The sequence below is a fragment of the Ictalurus furcatus genome, chromosome 12 (assembly GCF_023375685.1).
Source record: "Ictalurus furcatus strain D&B chromosome 12, Billie_1.0, whole genome shotgun sequence".
Lineage (NCBI taxonomy): Eukaryota > Metazoa > Chordata > Actinopteri > Siluriformes > Ictaluridae > Ictalurus > Ictalurus furcatus.
Genome location: NC_071266.1, coordinates 6,104,462 through 6,130,501, shown reverse-complemented (window position 1 = coordinate 6,130,501; position 26,040 = coordinate 6,104,462). Strand labels below are relative to the sequence as shown.

The 26,040-nt window shown below is 40.2% G+C and overlaps 1 protein-coding gene across 2 annotated transcripts in view; it reads left to right on the top strand.

Annotated features, from left to right (window-relative positions):
- Positions 1–26,040, top strand: part of LOC128615330 (axin-2-like) — a 308,706-nt gene that overhangs the window by 268,007 nt on the left and 14,659 nt on the right. Inside the window, exons 1-2 of one of the 2 annotated variants that reach the window (XM_053637308.1) lie at positions 20,346–21,611; positions 22,604–23,506. In XM_053637308.1, coding sequence (XP_053493283.1) covers positions 22,689–23,506 — 818 coding nt within the window. In that variant the 5' untranslated portion in view covers positions 20,346–21,611; positions 22,604–22,688. Of the gene's footprint in view, positions 1–20,345; positions 23,507–26,040 lie in introns of those variants that run through there. The other variant, XM_053637309.1, reaches the window with a different exon arrangement.

The window sequence follows — 26,040 nt, the reverse complement described above, 5'->3', positions numbered from 1 at the left end:
TGATACTACTGTACATATAGTACACATAATACTATGTATTGTATATATAAAACAGTCAGATGGTATATGAATAAGATTTATTATTACACTAGTAACTGTGCTATAGTTGTATCCTTTAACCAGGTAACTATAAGCATATCTCGTTTACCTCCCCTGATCACGTTCAACATAAGAACCTTTTACCCAGTTTCCCATCTAACGTTATAGCCTGTTTACATCCTGGTTAAATCTTTTTTCTTTAAATAACACTCATAAACTGGTCTTGAGCTTGATGATGTCATCCCAGACGACTCACCGAAGGCTGAATGGGCGTTACATCACCATTGGCACCTACCGGCCCACCTGCTCCTCCTTCTGTGTTGAAATGAAAGAGTGAGCCTCACTCACAGGTGCCGCTTACATTTCACCTGAGCGAGACTGCACACATTCCAAATGGAAGCGCGCCAGGAAGAGCTGTGAGCCAGAAACGGCTGCCATCGTCAGTAATCTTACATGGCCCTTCACAAAACCAGAACTGTAATGAATAGGGGAAGGACTGGTTTGGAAGAACAGGTAGAATGGCATTTCCTGTGCCGCGGGGTGAAAAGGTGCCATGAAAGAGAGGAGGATCAACTACTGCCTCTGGAATGTCTTTGACAGAGTAGATCCTGCTTTTTTTTTTCTTTTTCTTTTTCTTTTTTAAGGTAAATGTTTGTGCCGGCAAGTTCTGGCAAACGCCACCTTCCTCTCTTCTCAGGAAATCTGAGAGTTTCAGTTGCTTTCTTCACACACATCTTCACACACACCTATAATACTTATTATTGCCATACAGCTTAATTAATCTATAACCATACAAAAGAGACACTCCCAAAGTAATGCATCTTCAATGATCAAGTGACAAATAAGAAAATTTTTCTTGTAATTAGATGTGGCACATTGTGTGCTTCATATAATTATTGTGTCAGACGATGTATTATATTTACTGAATAAAATAAGTGTGGAGCACTAACCTGTCCAATGCATCGCGCACCATGGCATGGGAGAAGAGGGAACTGTCTTTAGCTCAAATCTGTAGCTTAAAAAGAAAAATGTACATATCACAATGGACACTGTTGGTTAAGTCACTTGCATTAAGTCACTTGCAATGTATTGCATAAGTATTCACCCCCTTGAACTTGGCTAATGCCTTTCTTACCCAGTCACTGACATTTGGTGGATGGCTTCTTCTAGTCACAGTTGTGACACATTCTTTCCATTTTATAATAATGGATGTCAAAGTTGGGATATGACAAGGAGCCCACTTCAGTTCCAGATGACACAACAAAATGTGCAATAGGTCAATAGAATACTTTTTACAGAATACTTATGCAGGGGAATTATAGACATAAATGTCGAACATTTAGGCCGTTCCCAAATGTTATCTTTAATATTTAAGACAGTAGTAGATCAGCCATGCTTGGTGTGCAGAGTTTGCATTTTCTAATGGAACAATAAGACTAAACAACTAACTAACAACTAACAAATTTAAACTGTGCACTTACAATACTGTAGCCATCTTGCAACTGGAGCCATGTTTACCCTATGCATATTTTCATCTAGGCTTTGCTGCCCAGGTTCTGGAGTACTTTATAGTGGAAGTTACTTACTTACTTAGTCAGTACATTAGTTTGTAATTAATAATTTGAGGTTTGGGTAGTCTCATACGACTATTTTTTCTAGATGAGGTCTCAGGAGTGGCATGGAGCGTTGTTGTCATCATCATCATCGTCCTCTTCAGCTTAACACTCTAACTAGGTTAAAATGAATGGGGGAGAGAACCTTATAACACGAATGCCACAAAGTACTAGCAGGGACAGTCATTATTGGCCAAAGTGAATGTCTATCCACATCATTTTAAGCCTCCCAGTACATTTTCACATTCAACCAAAGCCTAGAGGACAAAAACAAAATTCCAGTTGTTCAAGATGGCTGTAAAATAAAAAAAAATGTTATGGTCAAGTACATTTTTAAGTGCATGATATTACTGAAGAACTGCAAACAAACTTAAAATTTTTTAGCTACACTATATTGTTAAAAGTATGTGGACACCTTAGTATTAAACATCACATTCCAAAACCATGAGCATTAATATTGAGTTGTTCCTCCTTTGCCTCCGCTCTTCTGGGAAGGATTTCCACTAGATTTTGGAGTGTGGCTGTGGGGATTTGCTCTCATTCAGCCAGAAGAGCACAAGAGGTTGGGCACTGATGTCAGGGGAGAAGGCCTGGCGCAACGTTGCTGTTCCAGTTCATCCCAACGTTGTTCAGTGGGGTTCAGGTCACAGCTCAGTGCAAGACACTCGAGTTCCTCCACACCAGCCTTGGCAAACAATGTCTTCATGGACCTCACTTTTTGCACAGGGGCACTGTCATGCTGGAACATGTTTGGGCTTAGCTCCTTAGTGAAGGAAAATAATGCTACACCATACACAGACATCCTATATAATTGTGTGTATCCAGCTTTGTAGCAATAGTTTTGGGAACACCAACATATGGGTGTTATGGTCGGGTGTCCACATACTTTTGGCCATATAGTGTACATTAGCCTCATAGCTTCAGTCCAAAACTAAAGAGGCACCAGACACACTTGGCTGATTGACTAGACTAAGGGTAATGATGTGTACGTTCGTTAGAATACTGAAGTGTTTCTGCTCTCTGCAAGGCAGCGTGTCTTAAGAAGACCGGAACCACTGAGCCGAAGATGGACAGAAAAGAAGCAGTGTCTGCTGGGAAGGGTGAGTGCAAGCATGGCCTCTTATTGTACACTCAGCATGGCATCATGGGAGACTGCTGTATGGACCTGGCTTTCTGATGCACTCTGTGTTTCCCCTGCTGTTTTCAGAATGACTGTGAGGTTTTTAAGAATGAGGGTGATTTGTTTTGTTAGATGAGTCATAGGTCTAACAATGAATATGGATGAAGACTTCGCAGGTGAAATATGCTAGTCATTGCTGATCATCTTTTCATGAGTTTGTATGTGCCAGTGACCATGAATATGAATTACGTGTCCTGTTTTAATTGTGATACAGAACAGACAGGACCTGTTTCTGGGTAGTTACACTCATTCATGGAGTGTTGTGCTGCTTCTTAGCATATATTACTGTAACCCATTTTTGTTTATCATTTTATGTTGCTTTTTTTCTTTCTTTTTTTTCTGAAGCTTGCCAACATGTCTACAAATTTGAGTGAGGTGTGGTGCCTGAAGTGAAAGTTTGCAGAAGTGGCACTGCATTCAGATGCTTAGTACTGATAGAAGAAGAAAAAAAGAAAGCATAGCAAGGCTCAGAGAACAGGCAGTCAGGATCACAGGAGTCAAACAATTGATGTAGACAGGAATCAGGAAGAATGTGGAGAAGAACCCAGGAGCATAAAAAAACAATAAGAACAATGGACAAATATAATTATAGTCAACTATGACAGTATAACACGAGGTAAAATTATTATAGTAATGTAACGGAGCAGGACTGTTCTAGAATGTATGTAGAAGCAGGGCAGTTCTAGAATCAGCTGATTTTAAGAAATTGGAGAATTCAAGAATAAATGCACTTCTAAAAGTAGAACAGTTCTAGGAGGATGGCACATATAGAAGCAAAGAAATTGCAGTATCAGGATAGTTCTAGAAGTGTAAAACTTCTACACAGGACTGTGCTAGAAGTGGCAAGAGTTGTTTTTTTTTGTTGTTTTTTTTTTTTTTTAAAAAAAGCAGGATGTTTCCAGAAGCAGGAATGTTCTAGAATCAAAAAAAGTTCTAGAAGCAGGGGGGTTATAGAAGTGGGTTACTTCTAGGTCATTCTAGTTCTAGAACCAAGATTATTTTATGTGGAGGATACTCTAGAGGACAGTTCTACAAATTGGGCAATTTTAGGTGCAAAATTCTAGAAGCAGGACAGTCCTAGAAGGACGTTTCTAGGATAGGAGTAGTAACCATGTATTAGAAATTGGTTGCTTTTAGCAAGGCAGTTCTGGAAGCAGGAGAGTTCTAGAATCAGGTAAGTACTATAAATAGGAAAATTCTAGAATCATGGCTAGTTCCAGCCAACGCCGACAACTGCAGCTGTTTAAAGTTGGCTGTTGCATTTAAAATGTTGGGAAACACAACTGTCATGTTCACACTGCCCCGACAGTCAGACTGGCTTAAAAAAAATGGATCATCCTTTTACCACAGTGAAACATTTTATATTACTGGTGTCTTTACATGTCGTTCTTCACCTGAAAAGATGAAGAGTGAAACAAAACCGGTTGTGGGTGACGCCTTAGTTGTTGAGACGTCAGAGACAGGGCGCTTACTGTAATTTATGCGGAGAACTGCAGACAGAGGATGTGCAGAGCATTCAAAATATTGCTCGGTTTGCTCCCAAGCAGTTGCAACAATTCTGAGAAAGACATCTTAAGGTAGGCTATGTGGCCAGCTAAGATCATCATTAGGTCATTCATTATGAACGATATTTTCACACAAATGTACATTATAAGCATTCGTTTTGATTTAACTTCTTACTTCGTGAAACGGATATGGAAAATGGCATACAGTTAGATGATGATCCTGATTAAAACCAAAACACAAGAGTAGATGAACCTTACCAGGGGTCAAAATAAAGAATTTTATTTAAATAACACATCAGTAATACATCATTTCTCCTCTTCTTTCTGATTCGTCCAGAAATCTGCCATTTTACCCACAACAACAATTTAGCTCACCTAGCACCTAGCGCACAGGCTTTCGTGTCTATGAAGTTTTCAGAGACACTTACCTGGTTGTTATGGCAAGGGTTTGTGTCCAGGTCAGATTAAATCAGAATTTGTGGAAAAATCATACCACACTGCTCAGAGATTCCATGGCTGACAAACATAATTGAACATGTTCAGTGGGTGAAAACGCGACTAACAACGGGGTTAAAGAACTGATCTGACCAAACCCGGCAAATGTGTCCTTTGCCGTTGGTTGAAGTTTGTCGCTGTAGTGTGAAATAGGCTTTAGAATTTAGACCTTCCTGTAAATAGGCGAGGTCTAAAGTGGGGGTATTTCTAGAACAGTTGTAGAAGCAGTTTGATTTTGGAAGGAGGAGAGCTCTAGAAGTGGAGGCAATTCCAGAAGCAGGACAGTTGTAGAACCGAGGCTTTTAGAAGCAAGGCACATGACAGTTCTGGACAAAAGACAGAAGTAAAAGAAAAAGGAAAACAAATAGTCCTCATGCACTCTCTCTCTCTCTCTCTTTCACACACACACACACACACACACACACACACAAACACACACAGCTGAGCAGCCCAACTTCCTCCTCTTTCTCTTTGACCGATGCGCCTCATCACGGTAATTACAGTAATCTAATGACCCCCTCCAGCTCAGACAGGAAGAGGGACAGAAGGAGAGAAAGGAGGAGGTGAGTGAGACAAGAGAGTAGAGAGTGAGACAAGTGAAGCATATCTCCAGCTTTAGGCAAGAAAAGGAGGCGGAGGAGAGAAAGTAAAGCACTGGTCCTCGTCCGAATCATGGGACTCCTTTTTTTTTTTTCTCCAATTAAAATTCCAGTCAGGAGACGTTATTTCATTGACAGTCTTCTTGCTCTGCTTACTCTTTTGTGTTTAGGAACTCACATTGTTATTATTATAAGGTCTTTGAACAGATAGAAAATACTAAAATCCTGATATGTGCAGCCATCTTGTTCAAAAGTGCTGTTCAATTTTCTCAAAAACATACTGCAGGTCCCAGTAAATGACTTCCACAATCTATCCTCTATATAGTTACATTGTTTTTTGTTTATTTCTAGGGGTAGAAATAATTTAAATGTAATGCCAGAAGTCTCTAACATGCAGTTGTGTATCTTAAAGGAGTTTAAATGCACACTATACCCTAGTAAAGATATACTTTAGGGTACCAACCCAGTGTCAAGTCTTAGCTAGTAACAAACAGAAAACTAGCTTACATAACTTACAACCTAGCACTAGTGCAAGAAAAAAAAAATTGTACTTGCTTAATTTACAAAGATGGGATCGGGTTAACTCAATTAAAAGCAACACGTTGTACTTTTATCAACCATGCTAACCTTTTCATGCAGTGTTATATAAACACAGTCCACTGAGCACACAAAATTAGCATCGTTAACCACAAAATTAGCTCTTCAGCTGCAGGGAATTGTGGATGGTTAATGTCCACTCCTCAGACTTTTAACATAATATTTGCATTGTTTTCCATGTAGTTAGTGCATAATAAGACTTTTGAGAATTGTTAGTAATGTAATGATTCATACAACAACTAAATATCCAGTATTCTATTCTTGCTAGCTGGCGATAGGCTACTCTGCTGCTAAATATTGCTGTCTAAACTTTTGCAGTGAGAGACTCAAAAAAAAAGTACATGATTCCTGTTTTTGTCTCAGGGTGATAGTGAGCATTTAATAAGCTTTAGTGATCCAGTGACCCGTCTTTTTTTCTTCTTCATGTAAGCTCACTTATAATTTGGATCTTATAAATAGGCTCTTAACTTGGGCACTTATATGACCTGCCTGTGGTTCACAATGTACCAATGTACCAGCAACAATTAAAAAACAGCAGAAGAGTATTTATGTGGTTAAATATGATAAATGCGATAACAGAATGTCCTGCTGTGGCATGTGTTTCCGTTTTATCGTGGCTGCTCCTTCTCTAACACCTCTCTCTCTCTCATTGTTCTCTGCCTTACTAATTATTCTCTCTTTCTCCCTCTCACACGCACACAAGCACTTCACACCCTCTATATAAACTCATCACTTTTGGTGTTAACAGAAAAACACTCTCATGCTAATTCCTCAATATACTACGCCCCGACACCTTTACTATCACGTAATAAATTCATTTCAAAGCAATAACAGGGAACGCTACTCTACCTGATCCTTTTTCAGTGATCTTTGATCTTCTATAAATCTCCAAAATCTCCAGCTCCTTAAAGAATGTAGCAGGGTGAGACTAATTTCATTCGATTCACCTACCATAAAGTTTTAAATGTACATGAGATGCATATTATGTACAAATACTAACTACGAGCTATTTAACTTATTTAACTTTAACTCTCCTGTTGTACGACAGCTAAGGTAGGATTTGATTCCTCCAAGATATGAAGCGAATCTTTTCAAAGTGTTGCTCATGATACAACCCCAATTCCGAAAAAGTTGGGACAGCATGCAAAATGCTAGTAAAAACGAAGAGGAGTGATTTGTAAATGGATTTTGACTTGTACTTAAACAAAACTGTATAAAGACAAGGTATTTGATGTTTTACCTAATCAACTGCATAGTTTTTTGAAGGTAAACGTTCATTTTGAAATTGATGCATGCAACACAATTCAAAAAAGTTGGGAAAGGAGCAATTTAGGACTAAATCGTCTAATCATAGTATATAAGGAGCCTCCAAAAAAGGCCTAGTTCAAGAGCAAGGATGGGTCGAGGCTCGCCAATCTGCCAACAGATGCATCAGCGAATAATCCAACACTTTGATAACAACATTCCCCAAAGACAAATCGGTAGGATTTTGGGTATTTCACCTTCCACAGTGCACAATATGATTAAAATATTCAAGGAATCCGGTCAAATCTCGGTGCGTAAAGGGCAAGGCCGGAAATCCCTTCTGAATGCGCGTGATCTCCGATCCCTCAGACGTAACTGCAGAGACTCATTTTTCGGAAGATCGGGGGTTGGGCCCTTGAGCAAGGCCCTTAACCCTCTCTGCTCCAGGGGCACGTACCCTGCGCTCTGACCCCAGCTTCCTGACAGGCTGGGGTATGCAAAGAAAACAATTTCACTGTGCTCTACTGTATATGTGACCAATAAAGTGACCAATCCAAGCTATTATCAGCGTCAGGTCCAAAAGCCAGCGTTTATCATGGTATGAGGGTGTGTCACTGTCCATGGCATGGGTAATCTGCACATCTATGAGAGCACCATTAATGCAGAAAGATATGTACACATTTTGGAGCAACATATGCTGCCATCCAGAGCAGGACCAAGCCAAACCACATTCTGCCTGGATTACAAGCGCATGGTTGCGTAAGCAGAGAGTGCGGGTGCTAGCATGGCCTGCCTGCCGTCCTGACCTGTCTCCGATTGAGAATGTGTGGCGCATTATGAAGCTCAAATTAAGTTAACGAAGGCCCCGTACAGTTGCGCAGCTGAAGAAATACATAATGGATGAACGGGGGGGAGGGTGGAGTTCCGCTTGCTAAACTTAACCAACTGGTGTCTTCAGCACATAAACGCTTAATAAAAGAAAAGGTGATATTACACAGTGGTATACGGTCGACTGTCCCAACTTTTTTGGACTGTGTTGCAGTCATCAGATTTGAAATGAGTGTATATTTTCAAAAATAATTGAAATTCACGAAGGAAAACATCAAATAATGTGTTAATAACGAGTTTACAATATAGTACAGGGTGAATTGAATTTTCAAATGACTCTTTTTATTAGTTTTTTTTTTTTTGCATTTTCCATACTGTCCCAACTTTTTCAGAATTGGGAATGTGGCGTTGGGGCTGAACACACTCAGAGGAGAGCCTTAAACTTTTAACATCCATGTCTGCGACCATGAGCTCACAGACATCCATAACTGGTTAGTGTTACTCTGATTGGCAGGGGAGAAAGTAATGTCATCCCTCCCACCCAGACAGCACAGCCAGTTTTGCTCTTTCCCTCCCACAGATGGCTGGCATCGTCTCACTCACGATAACCTGACGATAAGGTGAACGCTTTTCTAGCTGCCCCAGGGTTGTTGTTTTTTTAAACATACAGTTCAATAACAGTTACAGTTTTGAAATGGGCAGAGAAGCAGAACTGCAGACAAACTGTCCATTATCTGCCACAAGCCCCTCCCTTTCTATTCATTGGGGCATGATGGGACAGGTTAGTGCCTCTGCTCCACTTCATTTTGTTGGTAAATGCAACCCATTATGTGGGACCTTTTACTTGAGTATGTTTATTTAAAGCTATTTTTAAAACAAAGTAGTATTGGGGACAATTAAGCATTTGTAGACACAACTGAAGGCATAGGAAAAGCAAGGTGCTAACCCCAGGCCTTGACATCATGCCAACCATTCAGTTGCTGAATTCATACAGATTGTACTCTGTTGTTTTTCTCCTCACTCAAAAATATTTCTTTCACCCAATGCATGCCTCAGTTTCATATTGAGATGAAAGAACCAAAAAACAAACAAACAAACAAACAAAAAAACATGTCAAGCATGTTGGGACATCAGGACCTGTTTTACTTGATGATTTCAGAGGGAATATGTTTGCAGCTAGCTTCTTGGAGGCTTGCTCTGAACCTGGTGCCTGGCTTTGTTGTCTCTCTCTCCACTCCACCTTGCTCTCTGAAGTGTTTAGAAACATGGTGCCTCTCCACAGCTGCAAAAAAGGCTGACATGAGCTTCCATCTCCCGATACGACTCGTCTAATCTCAAAGCAGTTCTCTCTATCTCCCTCTCTCTTTTGCTGTCCAAAGAGGAGGATAATCTCTGGAGAGAGAGGTTTCAAACTGGTCAGAAAGAGGTCAAAGGACTTTCTCTCTCTGATGTCATGTTCTTTTTTCTTCCATCTGAAATCAGTTGAGAGCTTCAAGCTCTGAAAGGATTAAAATGTTACATTTTTTTTTTTTTTTTTAAACAGTTAGACTTGTGTATATAGGTGTAACTAAATGGTAAATGGTGATATATATATACAGCAGAATATATACACCAGGTATTAACTGATTTTCTATAGCAGCAACACTTCCAGTTGCAAAGTTTAAGTTAATAAATGCGCTAATATGTTATTGTTTCTATATTAACAGCTAATTCATACAGACACAGATTGCAAAAAGTGTACTATTGTTAAAATGGTTCATTTTCTACAAGATGTTTATTTAGTGTTTTTGTAAGGAGTCTCCAGTGATAGTACGTTGTAACTTTTCTGACATAGGAAAGTCTTCAGGAAACAACACTGAGCTTTCCAGTTTCTCCCGAACAAGCTGCATTTTCTTGCCTGTTCACTTCAAGAGAGTGAAAAAAGAGAGGCCAGTGAGGGAATTCTGTTTATAGCTGCTATAACATAAACGATAACAGGTCCACAAAACGTTCCACAATGCTACATGTAACTGTACATGGATAAAAACAAACAATGTGATTCTTTAATAAACACAAAATGTTACTGTTGGCAAAAAAAAAAAAAAGGTCAGTATAACAGGAATAAAAAGACTTCAGAAAGTGTGATCGGAAGGTAGTCAGGTCGGGACGGTAACAGTAAATCCGTTTCACACGGAAGCATCACCTGCTAATGATTATTTTCCTGTAACAGCCAAGAATAACATGTATTTCTTACTTACACAATATGTCGTGATATTCAGAACAATGATATTCAGGCAACTGAACAAATTATTAAAAACAAACAAAAAAAAAAAACAGCAGTGACGGCAGCGAAGTAGGTTATTCATTTATTTTGCAAAGCGAAAACATTTTTTGATGAAAAAGAGGTTGTATATTTCAAGCGTGATATTTATATCAGTTACAGACAGGGGAGGTCTAAGTGTAAGTGACATTCATTACGTTTATAAGGACAACAATAATCCAATACTAACCCGATTAAGACAATACTCTGATTAAGAAACTACCATGTAAACAGCGATTTTTAATTACCTTAATCTGACTAAAGTCATACACTAATCGAATTAAGATGTGGAGTATTCCTGTTTTAGTCGCATTATCGACGTGTATTACAGACATGTAAACACCTTAATCACATTACTAACGTCGTGTGAGAGTTTTCACTGCATTTTGCGACAGGACACGATCACACACGGCAGAGCTCAACCGTTTGACGGTAAACAAGAGAGCACGGCTGCGTCCGAAACCACGTACTTACCTGCTATAAAGTAGGAGAAATACATGTATATAGTAGGTAAAATACATGTATCTCGGCTACTATATAGTAGGTAAGTACGCGGTTTGGGATGCAGCTCACGGCTTCAAGCAGTCGTCTATTTGCACGTACAGCATGACAAATAATTAATTGCATTTGAAGCGTTCGTAAAAATTTGTCAGTGACTACGTTTACATGGACAGCAATAATCTAATTATTGACCTTATTCTGAATAAGACAATATTGTGATTAAGGTGTTTACATGAGCTGCTTTTAGAATATTCCTTTCATGTCCAATTTTACATGTTATAGAACATAGAGCGATTGACGTCACACGTCATTACTTCCCCACGTCACGCCGTCCGACGTTCCCTCCTGAATTTCACGTATCAGTATACAGTTGGTCTTCGTTATGGTACCGTATACAGTCTGGGGTGTTTTAATTTTTCAGTTTTACGAACGCTTCAAGTGCGGTTAATTATTTGTCATGCTATACGTGCAAATAGACGACTGCTTGAAGCCGTTACCTACTATATAGCAGCTGAGATACATGTATTTCGCCTACTGTATCGTAGGTAAGGACGCGGTTTCGGACGCAGCCGTGCTCTTTTGTTTGCCGTCATACGGTAGCAATGAACGTTGAGCACTGCCGTGTGTGATTGTGTCCTCTCGCAAAATGCGGTGGAAACTCCCACACGAGGTTAATAGTGTGATTCAGGTGTTTAAATGTCTGTAACTAACGCCCATAATGCGACTAAAATTGGAATACTCCACGTCTTAATTCGATTTGTGTTTACTTCGAGTATGACTTTAATTGGATTAAGGTAATGAATTGCTGTTTACATGCTAGTTTCTTAATCAGAGTATTGTCTTAATCGGGTTAATATTGGATTATTGTTGTCCATGTAAACCTACTGAGTGTTTCAACATAGGCTAGGTCACTTTACTTAAAGTACACCTACAGTATTATGGTTTTTTCAGATATTACCTTTCATGTAGTGTGTATATAGAGCTGTTTGTGAATGTAAAAAGTCTGCATAGTTTCAAAAATCAAAGTGCACGACAAATGGAGTTATTGACTCCCAAAAGAAGGAACTGATTCTGAACAGCTGAAATGAGTCTTTATTAATTCCAGACTTTACTTCCTGTACTAACCTACGTAGGTTTATAACATAAAGCCCCAAAACTCTTCTACATCGGCTTCTCGCGGACAGACGGAGCTGAAACTCGTTACGGTAGTGGGCGTTTCCGTTTTGAAACACGCTGACAGCGGTAGACCAAGCACAACAGATTGGGACATCTGACCAATCAGAGCAGAGTATGCTCTCTGAAAGGAGGAGTTTAGAATGAATCCTTTAGAACAAATCATTTAACGAGTCGTTTTTGACACTGAGGGAAAAAGGCAATGCTGCAATTTAAATTAAGAGCACATTAAAGTGTTTTTTGATCTTGGATGCATGTAAATTTATTGTATGAGACCTCTAAAACAAAATTGGGCACGTTTCAAAACCATAATAGGTGCGCTTTAAAACTTACACTGACACCCGTGTAGGTGCACTGTTTAGGATTTCTTCATGTCAGTGGTTATGGTATGTAATCACTGGACATCCAGCAGAAATTTAAAGTCTGCAACAGAGCGTATAAACTGGAGGGATTATGGCAACAAATTGGTTATTTTTTATATCTACCAGTATAGTGAGTAGTGCAAAATATCCATCCATTTTCCGTACCGCTTATCCTATACAGGGTCACAGGGAGTCTGGAGCCTATCCCAGGGGACTCAGAGCACAAGGCGGGGGACACTCTGGACGGGGTACCAGCCCATCGCAGGGCACAATCGCACACACATTCACACACCCATTCACACACTAAGGACAATTTACAGAAGCCAATCGGCCTACGGCGCATGTCTTTGGACTGGGGGAGGAAACCCCCGAATCACAGGCAGAACATGCAAGCTCTGTGCACACAGGGTGGACTCAAACCCCCTAACCCTGGAGGTGCAAGGCAAACAGACTAACATGCAAAATATCATAACATAATAATATTGACAAGGTAGTATACACTACAGTTTTTAAAACGATATTATACTGTTCTTCAAATGCAGTGTTCAAATGTCGATTAAGTTTGAAGGACATGTCTCGATCATGAGTGTAATATTTCCTGTTTATGTCAGATCACGTTTCTGATTGGCTGGTGACAGTGAAATATGTCAGTCTGCGCAACAAAGTTTTGATCTAAAATCTAATTACAGACTACTGTACTAGTTAAATATCTGTGGTGCAGCTGAAATTCTACACCATGCTAGATTTACCCTAACTACTCTCAATGCATAACTAAGCCCCTGTCTTAACTAGTGTTCTGCTGGTGCAACAGGCTGCTAGTGGTTTTTGAAAGTTTCTGTGAACCAGAAAAGTGGTTTCCTGGTGAACTAAAACCACCATATCTTTATGGCTCAGAAGATATCTTGTGTTAAACTTATTTTACTTAAATACCACTAGTTTAAAATTGGCCTAGGTTGGAAACACGCTAAAGTTCCCGGGATGAAAATGCCCCTTTGTGTTGAGATGTATTCAGCTGTTGCATTCAGATGTACCTTTCTTGAAGAAGGCGGTGTCATCATTCTGCTGAACAATTGAACAAAACTCAACAAAATTGTGTTTAAAAAAAATATATATATATATATATAGCAATACGCCTGTGATTGAAAAGGTTATTGTGCTATAAACTTTCATATTGGCATAAACCCGGACACCATCATTTGTTATATTCTCTACATTTTTATGCTAATTTTGAAACCCATAATGCTTTGTGGCTCTCACTTGCTGGGACTAATCTTCTAAAGACATGTTTTCTTGTGCCACCTTCCCCCCCACTGAACATCAAAAACGATTCCTGTACATTATTAAACTTTTAAGCCACCACAAAACACGATTAGCAACATTAAAAACGAAGAGCGGAGTCGTAATTAATCTGAAAAGCTGTCTCATACACACGGGCGCAGACTAATAACCCCCCCCCCACACACACACACACACACATTCACACACACACTCCCACCCCCATGCATCAGTAACTTTGAACAGAAAATCAGGTTTGTCTTTAACGGTTATGATGATACTCGCCCACTACGGATCTGGTGTCGGAATTAAAGTTTACTCTGCTTATTTTCTTCAAATTGGCCCTTTTAAGTCTATCCCGTTAACGGGCTGGAACAGCAGGATGAATGGCTTCTTTCTGCGACTGTAAGAGCGTTAGGAAGCATGTCCAACTTCAAAGCCAGTCTTAACGCCACACTTTAATTGTATATTTGCCTGCTGCTGGCTCCAAAGCCATCTGATTCTGCTGACAACTGAGCTCAGTTCTGCCTTCTTTTGCTTGGTTTCTTTCATCTTTCTGTCTGTCTCTCACTTTCTTATTTTCATCTGTCTCTCGTTTACACTCTCCCATTTCTTATTGTTACCACTCTGTCTGGGCTGGAAATGGGGCCCCTATGAATATGGCTGCTTTGTTTTTCTATTTTTATTCTGTAGACGTCAGGTCAAGCATATGAATGTACCAGACTGTGTCCACTCAGTACATTTAGCATTATGCCACAGAAGATGAACAGGAACCATTGATGCTCAATTAGCTGTTATAATCCACAGCAGGTTGGTGCATTTCCATTCCAAACTGGGATCGTTTTCCTATAACGGCATGTCCCGAAGTGTATTATTCCTCTTTTAACAACGATTCGAAATTTTCATTGATTAATGAATGAAACATGCTTTTTTAGTTACATTTAATGTTATGGAAACAAGTAAGTTATCACTTACGTTACAGCAGCTATAAACAGTCATTTCCTTACCAGCCTTTATTTTTTTTTCTCTCTTGAAGTTCCATCCATCCATCTTCTATACCGCTTATCCTCTTCAGGGTCACGGGGAAACCTGGAGCCTATCCCAGGGAGCATCGGGCACAAGGCGGGGTACACCCCGGTGCCAATCCATCGCGGGGCACACTCACATACACATTCACACATTCATACTCTCTTGAAGTTAATAAGACAAAAAAAAAAAACGCAGCATAAAAAAAAGCATTAAATCCTCTGTCCTGAAGACTTTCCCCTTGAGGAAAAGTCTTCAGGACAGAGGCAGTTACAAAGCTTGACACTGGAAACTCTTAGAAAACATCATTGTCAATGATTATACATTTTTCTTTGTTAAATAGCATGTTTTTTTTGTTGTTGTTGTTTTTTTTAAATAAATCTATTTATTATTAACCTTAGGTAATATGAATGAGCTGTTACTACAGAAACAATAACATATTAGAACAAGTATGTTACTATAAACCTGAAAATTTTCCAGAATCACTCAAATCCATCTTACAAAATTGACTCGATGATTTTTTACCCATAGAACTTTTAGCCATAGAACCTGCATGCTTAGCTAGCTAGCTAATCTAATGATTTAATTGATGATATATTCTGACAGTTTAATACATTTCCGAGAACATGATGATGCAAATTGAGACAATAACGTGTTAAATACTATCGGGCTATTTATTGGAGATGGGGGAGATTGGCATGGGGATGTCTGCATATCACTGACATACTGCACATAGAACCTGTGTACGTATATGCGCATTCGAAAACATTGAAACTGTTTATTATTCTACGTAGTTATTTGTAATGGTTCAAAATGACACAGAAAATCAACTTTTGTCTTTTTTTCCAATTTCTAGAAGTGTCCGTAAGTCACCAATATATACTATAGCAATGGAATAGCCTTAAAACTCATTGTCTCACACTCATTAACTCCACTGGTCTTCATGTCCTGCTCTTCCTTTCTGTTTCTCCGTAAGGTTTTGCTCTTTTCTGGCCGAAGTGCTGTGGGTTTTTTTTTTCATTGTTGCCCTGCAGATTTTCCTCCATATGACTGCAGATGAAGGGATAAGCACTTCAAAGCCCTGCACCAGCAGTTTAACCCCCAGGCTGAAAGTACAAGTGGACAATGCACTAATTGAGGGAGGCGACTGATCACAGGCTCTGTTCAAAGCAGGATGCTCGTCCTTCCCCCAGACGCAAGCCTACTTAACTTTATTAGCTTTCATGCTCCTGTCCGAGCTGCAATCTCGCGTGCCTTTGAACTCGCTACTATTTCTTCCTGCACTTCTGCTAACACCGTATTTAAATCACCTCGGAAGGCAAGGCTTGTTTATTCTCCTTCTTCTTGTGCTGATGTGCTACCATCGAGAAGAATGTTCTCACTTCTAGAAGCAACAAGTGGCACTTTTTGTTCTCCATGAATAATAGGTTAGTAATTAATAACAGACTTAGACATGTGTCAATGGTGCGTTTTTCACTTAAAGGAATGCCCAAACAACCTGGAGACATACTTCAACTTTCAAAAATTGGAAATGAAATGGCCTTCACACCTTTAAAGAAAAGATCATTACATAATTGTGTTATGCATTTGGTTAAGGACTGATTTCACTCTGTGATGTGGTCACACCTTATAATCGACATTGGTGTCATACATCTTAGATCCATACTGAACAAAATGTGTAAAGTTTCAATTAGAATTCTAGTGTTTCACCCTTCTTGGGTGAACATGGATTTGGCAAAACAAAAAAAAAGATTTTTAATGGCGTGAGCTGAGAAAATGAGTGATTAACAATCGTGATAAAGTGTAAAGATGATTTGATTTTAAAAGATTTATCACTATCGTAATAACCCTAACCCTAACCCCCTAACTCTAACCCTAACCCTAACCCCTAACCCTAACGATAGTGTACATAATTCAGTATTTATCATTTATACCACTAAACTACCATTAACATGAAAGGTAGAATAGAATAGAATAGAATTTCTTTATTGCCATCACACAGACTACAACAAAATTCTGCCGAAACAACCTCAGTGGTGCTTGTTGTACAAAAATAAAATAAAATACAATAAAAAATACAGTATGTATACGATAATTTTTTTTTAAAAGATGAGATGGCGGCGCATGCAGACGCAGTGGCTTTGCACTCTCCAGTTCTAACACGAAAGGTGGTCATGCATGAGGGTGGGAGTATTCTTTGAGTCAAGTATCTTTTCAAACATTCGAAAGATGATATTATGAGTTTTGCTCCTTCCATCTTGTATATTGTTTTGTCTGGGTAAGCCGTCTGAACACTTCAGCCTTGTCCAACAAAAATGACCCACAACAAACAATAAAAAGGCAAAGGGAACCACATAAAATGGCTTGAATGACTCGAAATTTGAACTCAAACGAACTGAAATCAACTCAAACATGTATTCTAGTGATTATTTATCACAAGACTATGGATGAGCCTATATAATACTAACATATACAGTGTATACTTACTATATACTGTATAATACTAGCTATATATCATTCTAATCTTGCTAGCAAACCTGCCAAAAAAACAGCAGTGCTGTACAGATGGTCAGTATGGTGTACTTGTGTATTGTGATACTGAGATCCTGTCAGCATATTCCTAACCCTATTTGATGCCACTAATATAGTGGCGTGAAAAGATTTTTGGAGGCTAATGAATATATACAGAATATAGTCAAATATATGTCTAATATTTCATACGATGAGATTACGGTAAAACAATTATAAGATGATTAAACCTATTTTCTCATTTCTAGCTGGAAATAGTCTTGTTCTATTAGCAGAATGTTTTTTCCATCTTGCGATAACTGAATGTGAGAAATAAGCAAGACTGTACAACAGCGCTGTGAATTCTCTCTTCTGATTGGTCAGGAGGTGTTGATTAATTTTCTACAACAATAGCGCTGATTGTACTTCTAGGTACAAGGTACTAGGTACAAGGTTTATGTTTATGTGTTCTAGTTCGTTTCTACAGTATGGCGGACGCTCCACATGCAAACTTCTTTTTTTTTTTTTTTTTTTTACAATGTTTGTGAGTTTCTTTAATATATTTTTTTGTAATATAGATTTCTGCAAGTGCTTTTTGGGCACAGTCAGAGGTAAAGCTTTAACTTTGTCACAAACAGGAAAGTCTTCAGGGGACCGTTGTATTTTGCAGTTTCTCAGTCATAAGACGAGCTGCATTTTTATTTATTTATTTATTTTTTGTCTTATTAATATCAAGGAAGAGAGACTGGTGAAGGAAAGATTGTTTATAGCTGCTATAATGAAAGTGATAGCTGGAATTAACTTGTTTCGTGGACTTTCAACAACATTAAATGTAAACATAAAAATGGTAATAAGCATGACATGTCTTTTACTAATTTATAAAAAAAAAAATTGTTTGCAAATTGTTGTGGTATAAGAGGAATAAAACACTTCAGGATGGGCTTTTATTGGAAAATAATCCTTAATCATGTATTGTTTTCCTACAACAGCACACCATGTGTTGTATTCCTTACTTATCTGATAATAGAACACGACAGTTTCAAGCAATGGGGGTTTTAACATAAATAAAAGTGTATTTAGCCAAACGGGGGTTCACCATAATAAATCGATAGGGATAATGTTGGATAATATTGTTGTTTGGAAACCAAGCAATATAATCTGCCTACAGCGCTCACATACACTTGGGGAAATGTTGGTGAACGATTTCTTTAATTGCCTCCTGGAATGACATCAGTTACATTTTATTTGTTCTACTGCACAAGACTCAAATTAGCCTTTCGGTAACCTCGTTTTACGGCCACTCCGCTGTGGTTTCTCTCACCTTCTGTCCCGGGCTTTTCAAACATTTGGGGTTCCCCTGTGAAAATGGCCCGGACATTACAAAAGGGTCAGTGAGAGGTCAACATCAGGGGGGAAAAAAAGGGCTACACTGCAGTTCCCTCTCCTTCGCACCATGGCCATGAAATGGCCAACAGGTGCACATGCATGGGTTAGGAACACATTTTCTTCATAGCCAGCTCACTGAACTGAGACAGACACTGGTGTGTGGGTTAAGATTTAGTGGACTACCTAGGGTGTAGAAGCCATTCCTTTGTACCCTATGTACTGTAGTGTGATTTTGGGATTTTTAATGAGAAAATCGAAATGTTGTGGTGGTGAAGTGTTACTGTAGAAATAACGTTTTAAAATTAGAAGTAAAGTAAGTAGGCCTACAGATTTTTTTTTTCCCATAGAAGTCATACTCCAACAAAAAACAAATAAAAAAGAATGTTCACCATGATATACATGGCCGGAATGATCATTTGCGTAATTAAACTGAAGTTTGTATCATTTTAACAATTTTAAGGATAAAGACAAGCTACAGCTCGGCTATCAATCTATCTATGTGCAGATTCGAGTATTTAAATCTATCTTGGTCTTTAGAGTTTGTGTTGAACATCAAAGGAACAATATACGCTTTGAAGTAGCATGGGGTAGAATCTCTCTCTCTCTCTCTCTCTCTCTCTCTCTCTCTCTCTCTCTGCAGTGATACTGAGGGAAGTTGTCTGCAGTACAACCTTGCTTCTTTTGCCACAATGAATTTTGGACTATTATTTTTAAAAATTTTACCTCATGTTCATGTTGAATTAATGCACTGCACTGTATTTGGGGTTCCAGTCATGGAACAGGATCTTGCTAGAAATTCGAAAGAATTTAAACAAGGTGATGTGATTGAATTTCGTTTTGTTCGTTGTAAGAAGGAGTTATGAATGTTATACCAATTCCTAACCCTAACCTTGGTCTTTGTAAGTCGTCAATCGAAATTCAGTAGTGCAAATTACTATGGATTTGCAAGTCAATCCTTCTGACTTTACTGGTACCAGCAAAGATCCTCAGGCAGCTAAACAATCTCTACTGCAGGTCTTTGATAATCCTATAAAACACTCTATAGCTTAAAAAGATCCTGCCACCCACATTATGTGCCACCATCTAACAACTTAGCAAAGCAGGCGTTAAGTGTTATAGGGCGAACCACTTCCATGTTATCATTTTACGGCCTAGTATTGGCTAATAAAAGTGTGACATTATAAGACGCATTTGTTCCGGGACCTGGGTGGGAGGTGTGACATGCTTTGAAGTGCTCTTGGTATAACGTCTCATACCACAGCTTGTTTTAAAATAGCCTGGAGCAGGTCAGTTACTGCTAAACACTTCAAAACCAGAGAGGTGGTGAAAGGAAAACAGGAATGTACATGTAATATCTGGATGCTTTATTAGTCTTCCTGAGGTTCATTAAGAGTAACAGAATAAAAATATACTAGACATGAATATATTAGGCAGGTCTAGTTATATTAGCATGGTTAATGCTGGTTAATATTATTACTAAAGTGACGTGTTATTATAAAGTAAATCATAAAATATATTTAATATTTGGCATATACATTTATTATATTATATTATAATATATTAGATTAGATTATTTGTACAGTATGAATTCTTATTGACATCATGAATGCCATCATTTCCATTACTACCATATTACAGCAAAATATAGCGCCACCTGTTGGTAAACTGTTTCATACAGTAGTATGAGTATGATGAGCATGGGGATCCAAATAAATATATACCCTCTATCAATAGACTTACGGTCTTTGTAAGAGGTTTCATGCTTCATTATGGACGACCAGGTTGCCAGATTGTCCACACTAATCACCAATCAATCAACCCCGAACTGTACTCCAAATGGAGATTAATCCATGGAAAATGATACACAAAATATACAGAGAACACTGTTAGTAAAGGGGGTGCTGTATATATTTGTTTTCCATGGCATCCCAAAAGACAACGTGAATTAATCTAGGTGAAGAATGGATTAAATGGTCAACAAAAAGAAGTCCACAAGAGCAAAAAAAAAAAATCTATGATCAATAGAACTGGTTCAAACTTAGGTCTAGTCCACACTAATACAAATATTCATGTGAAAATACATAACCCCTTTTCCTCTTTCGGTCCACAATGAAAAAGTGGATAAGAAGAAGTGTTTTCTTCGATTTCTATGATTGAATAGTGTTTGTTTGTAGTTTTTTTTTTTTTTTTTTTTTTTTTAGTGCAAGCACTAGTACTTTGTGTTCACTTCTTTATGACAAATCCCTGCATACTCAATACTGTTATCGACCGCACAAATCTTTTTGACTGCTGCTTAACCTAGATATCTTCGCTTGCATACACCACATCAAACTGCATGGCAGAAATAGCTCAATCTTTGTAGGGTAGCTGCACATTGTGCTCAATATAGCCTTCTATCATTGGGGATGGGAAACTTTTTTATATGCTTTATTCCTATATATACATGTGTGTGTGTGTGTGTGTGTGTGTGTGTGTGTGTGTGTGTGTGTGTGTAAAATACTATAGTAAGAATTATACAGACCTGGCAACCCTTGTTTCGTTTTGACGTTGAGAGGAGGTGTGTGTGTGTGTGTGTGCGTGTGTGTGTGTGTGTGTAGTACTACCCTTTGATATTCTGATACCTCCTCTGCTCAGAGAGAGGAGGATCCACGGCATGCTTTACTTCAGACCAGTTGCTGAATGGAACACGAGCGGAGCAGCAGCGTCTTCTCTCTCTCTCTCTTCTCTCTCTCTCTCTGTCTCAATGAGAACACACTTCCCTCACATCTGTCCATTATTTTTGCACGGATATACTGCTTATTCCACGCACGAGAGGAACATTTTCCTGGATTATACCGTATTAGATTTAAAATCTGGATTACCGGATCACGTTAATTTAAGGCTGAAACCCCGGGACTGCGTTGTGTTTAGACCTCAACTCCGCACGTTTCTTCACTGTTTTTTTTTCTTTCTTTTTTTTTTGCGGCGTGATGAAAATATGGTACGAACGTGAAATGCATGGTTTGTGTGTGTGTGTGTGCGCGCGCGTGTATGTGTTGCTATGACAACTGCTTCGAATGCCTTGTCTTTAGATATAGTTTGATACTTTGTATTATATTAGTAAGGATTGTTGAGCTGCATTGCAAGTTTTCATTTGCAGGCTGTTTATGTGTTTATCTCGCGGCTATTATGTTCACCCATGACTACAGTGCACGAATGTTTTTGTTTATAGGTTGGAGGTGTGTTATTAGGCTAAAACTCTTTGATCTCCCTGAGTAGTACCACTTGATCACTGTTTCTAAGCAACATGGCAAGTTCAAAAAGTTTAGAGATGCACTTTTTAGGAGTGACGGTCAGGACGATACTGTGCATCATCGCGATATTTCATGTTGGGATTTAGTATATCGATAACGATATGCACAAGGAAAGCGGTGTGTCTAACACGCTTGTGTCTCATGAGGCTCTGAGACAAAACCAAAAACAAGCAGCGCTTTCTATAAGATAAGGAGACACTTGATAGTCTGTTATATTTTCTGACAGTGAAGCAATGAGTCATTTTGACTTCTTGTATTGACCTATGAATCACATGTAGGGTCACTTTAAGGGGTGCTATAACATCTGTCTCATCTGTCCTACACCCTATATCAGCTAAGGTAGCCTACACGACTATAAAACAGCTCAATTGTGATTCTTTAGTAAATTGAATGACATAACAAGGACATAACGGGGATGTTTGGATTAAAAGAGATGGATAGAGAGCGGGTTTGACTCACTCTGTTGAGTCCAAACGATCAGTCCACATCTGTCACACTGGTTGGCAGAAGAGAAAAAAGTTTTCTTGTAGCCTTATGGATGGATCATGGGCAAGCATTTCTCTGTGCATTGACATTTACCTGTCTCGAGATCTTCTGATGTTATTTAATAAATGCTCAACATTGCTCACGCGCCCTTCGAAGTGTTTCTGAAGTGAAACTCGATGTGTTTGTGTTACAGAGACGCTCGACGCTGCTCGGCTCCGGTCGCCCCTGAGAAGTGATCCGAGGTGCACTTACAGGCGCGCGGAGAGGACAACGGAGCCATGAGTCGCGCGCTCATTGAGCCCGTGACCACCAGCTTCCGGGAAGACGCGCCCCGTCCACCGGTACCGGGAGAAGAGGGTGAGGAGGAGGCGGCGTCGTCGTCGTTGTCGCGTTGCGATCCGTCCGCCTATATGAAAATCAAGAACGCGGTGAAATCGGCGCGCGCGCCGCGGAGGGATGAGGACGGCCTGGGCGAGCCGGAAGGGAGCGCGTCGCCAGACTCGCCGCTCGCACGGTGGACCAAGTCGCTGCGCTCGTTGCTGGCCGACCAGGACGGCGCGCACCTGTTCCGGACTTTCCTGGAGCGTGAGCGTTGCGAGGACGCGCTCGACTTCTGGTTCGCGTGCAACGGCTTTCGGCAGATGGACCTGCAGGACGCTAAGACGCGCCGCGTGGCGCGAGCCATTTACAAGCGCTACGTGGAGGGTCGCGGCGTGGTGGCCGAGCACCTGCGTGCAGCGACGCGCGCCTGCATCCGCGAGAGCGTCAAGAAGCAGCGGATCGAGCTCCGCATGTTCGACCAGGCCCAGACTGAGATCGAGGGCGGACTGGAGGAGAGCGCCTACCGCGCTTTTCTCACCTCGGACATTTACCTGGACTACGTGCGCTCCGGCGGCGAGAACGCGGCGTGCGCCGGCCACGCCCACGCGCATGGCGGCCTGGCGAGCCTCGAGCTTGTGTGCGGCTACCTGCCGCCGCTAATCGAGGACAAGGAGTGGAGCTGCGGCGAGCTGAAGGCCAAAGCGCTGGCGGCTGTGGTCGGGCTGTCTGCCGAGACGCTGCGCGCCACCATGACTCTGCGCACCGCAGACTGCAGGTAAAAAGAAATCAATAAATATGCTTGATAGATTACCATAAGTCCTAACAGAAACAGAATGCGTGTGATGTGTCATTTTTTTTCATTTATATATAAGTCAACATGACTAGATTTGTTTAGTCACAGATCAGATCATCAGAGAGGTTTTATCAGATCCTGTGTTATCAGTCTTTCAAGACTTTCCTATCCTAAAACAAATCAATCTGCCTGTGCTTACTACTGTACTAGACAGTTCATTGGCTGTTGTTAGAATAGTTGTTTAATAATGATGACTACGTGTACATGTTAAGTTATGGTCCGCTTTGTGACTTTGGGTTAGTAAGCTATTAAAGTACATAAATGCCCATGTGTGATGATTTGTGATTGGCTTCATCAGTTGTTCCTCAGGCGAAGAACAAGCGCTGAAAGGTCTGCAAGTCAATCAGGTTGACTTACTATTACTAGACGATATGATGAATTCATAACCTCGCTCTCGGGTAAACACAAACATCAGCTCGCAAGTCGCAGAAGACAAGCCAAGAATACGTGAGTCGACTTCGCCAAAAGATGATACCGATGACACAGAAAGCGGGGGAAACGTTTTTACAACGACGTTATCTTGGATAACACTCCTGCTAGACAATTTAATACCTGCATAATAGCTGCAGCCATCTGGTGGTCTGTTTTGTCATTTTGAAGTGCAATTATGTGGTGAAATATGAACGGTATGAAGGTTGAGTGAGGGGTTGAGTCCTTTCTAATGACTTTTTTTTTGTATGAAATCGAAGGCAGCAGATCCAGCCCCACTGATTTCATTTGTTTAAGCAGGTTATTAGCCTATAAACCAAGTCACCAGAAGTCAGCGTGGCTAGACTTGTATCGGAAAACCGGTGGCAAAACATCATGGAGATTTAAACACCAACACGCCAACTGCTTCCATTTACCACTACAAGACAATTCTATGACCTGTCCTGGACAAATAATAAGTAAATAAATAAATAATTAAAAACCACAGATCATGGATATAAAATTAAAAGAACGACCACACAGGAATGTGTTGCAAAACATCACTACGATTAAAACACGAGTCCATCTGCTTTGACTTAGCACTACAAGACGATTCAATGATCTGCCCCGGACGACTTAAAAACCTTCATGGATGTGAAATTATGGCACTCTTGAATGCAGCCATCTGGTGGTCTGCTTTGCGCTTTTTGAAGTCAGACTTTGCGGTTTTGAGCCCAAACCCGATACTCAGCACTCTTTTACTGTGGTGTGTATGTATGTACACTAATGTTTAGGGACAGCCTTTCACTCCACACTCATTAGTTATGCTGTTGAAGTGCTTTAAATTGGTGTGTGTGTGTGTTTGTGTGTCTGAATGTGTGTCTGTGTCTGGTTTTCTCTCTCTTTCTCTTTCACATCTCTCTCCTCCTCTCACTCACACACACACACACACACACACACACACACACACACACACACACACTCACACTTGAGCTGCAGAAGGAAGATATTTTAGTTTTGGTCCAAGATGAAAGATAAGAAGTTTTCAAGGAAGCCTTTGTGTTCTGTTCCACAGACGTTTCCAAACGCAGCTGCGCCGCACTGACACCGAGCTCCACGTTAAAAAAAAAAAAAAAAAAGAGAAGAAAAAAAAGAAAGAAAGAACTCTGGGTTTTCTGCATGATTTTCAATCAAAGCCTGGTTTTAATAGCACTGACCGAGCTGGTCTTAGTACATCCACACAATAAAGCGAGAGACATCTGGAAACAATTACATCGCAATGCACTTGAAGTTTTTTCCCCCAGTCCTTTGTTGTGTCTTAAAGACAGATCACTGGAGTAAACAGAACGCGGCCGCTCTTTTTCTGGATTTTAAAAAGTGGGCAGATGAAAAGAGCTTAAGCAAGAAGCATGACCAAATGGTTCCAAACTCTGTGTGTGTGTGTGTGTGTGTGTGGCTGCCAGTACATAGACAAAGTGTGTGTGTGTGTCTCAGTGGAGACAAAGTGTCCTGCCGCTGCTGTTATGAGGAGGATGGGGGGTGTCGCTGACATAAGGGCATCTCTGCTTCTTCCTGCTGGTGTTTTCACTGAGAGCGAGGGACAGAGAGAGAGAGAGAGAGAGAGAGAGAGAGAGAGAGAGAGTGTAAGAGCGACTTGGGGGGTGTGAGGGGGAGGCACATCCCTCCTCTTTCCCCACGGCCTGCGCCAACTCTGTGTGTGATGGAGTTTTTATCTGACACATGTGGAACTAATTTCAGACATCCCCCCCCACCCCCACCCCCTCTTCTAAAGAGGCTCCTTCTCCCTTAGAATCCTGTATCTCGCTGCTTTTTGGCCGGTCCTACTTCTGCCTTTTATCTCTTTCTAAAAAATATCTCTGATAGAGATTAAGCCAGAGAGAGGGAGGGAGAGAGAGAGAGAGAGAGAGAGAGAGAGAGAGAGAGAGAAGGCCCAGCTGAGTGTGTGCACAGTAGAGTAGGAGGTCAAACTTGGGCTTATGGTTTTAGTCATGCTGTGCCTCTCTCTCTTTCTCTTTCTCTACTTTCTT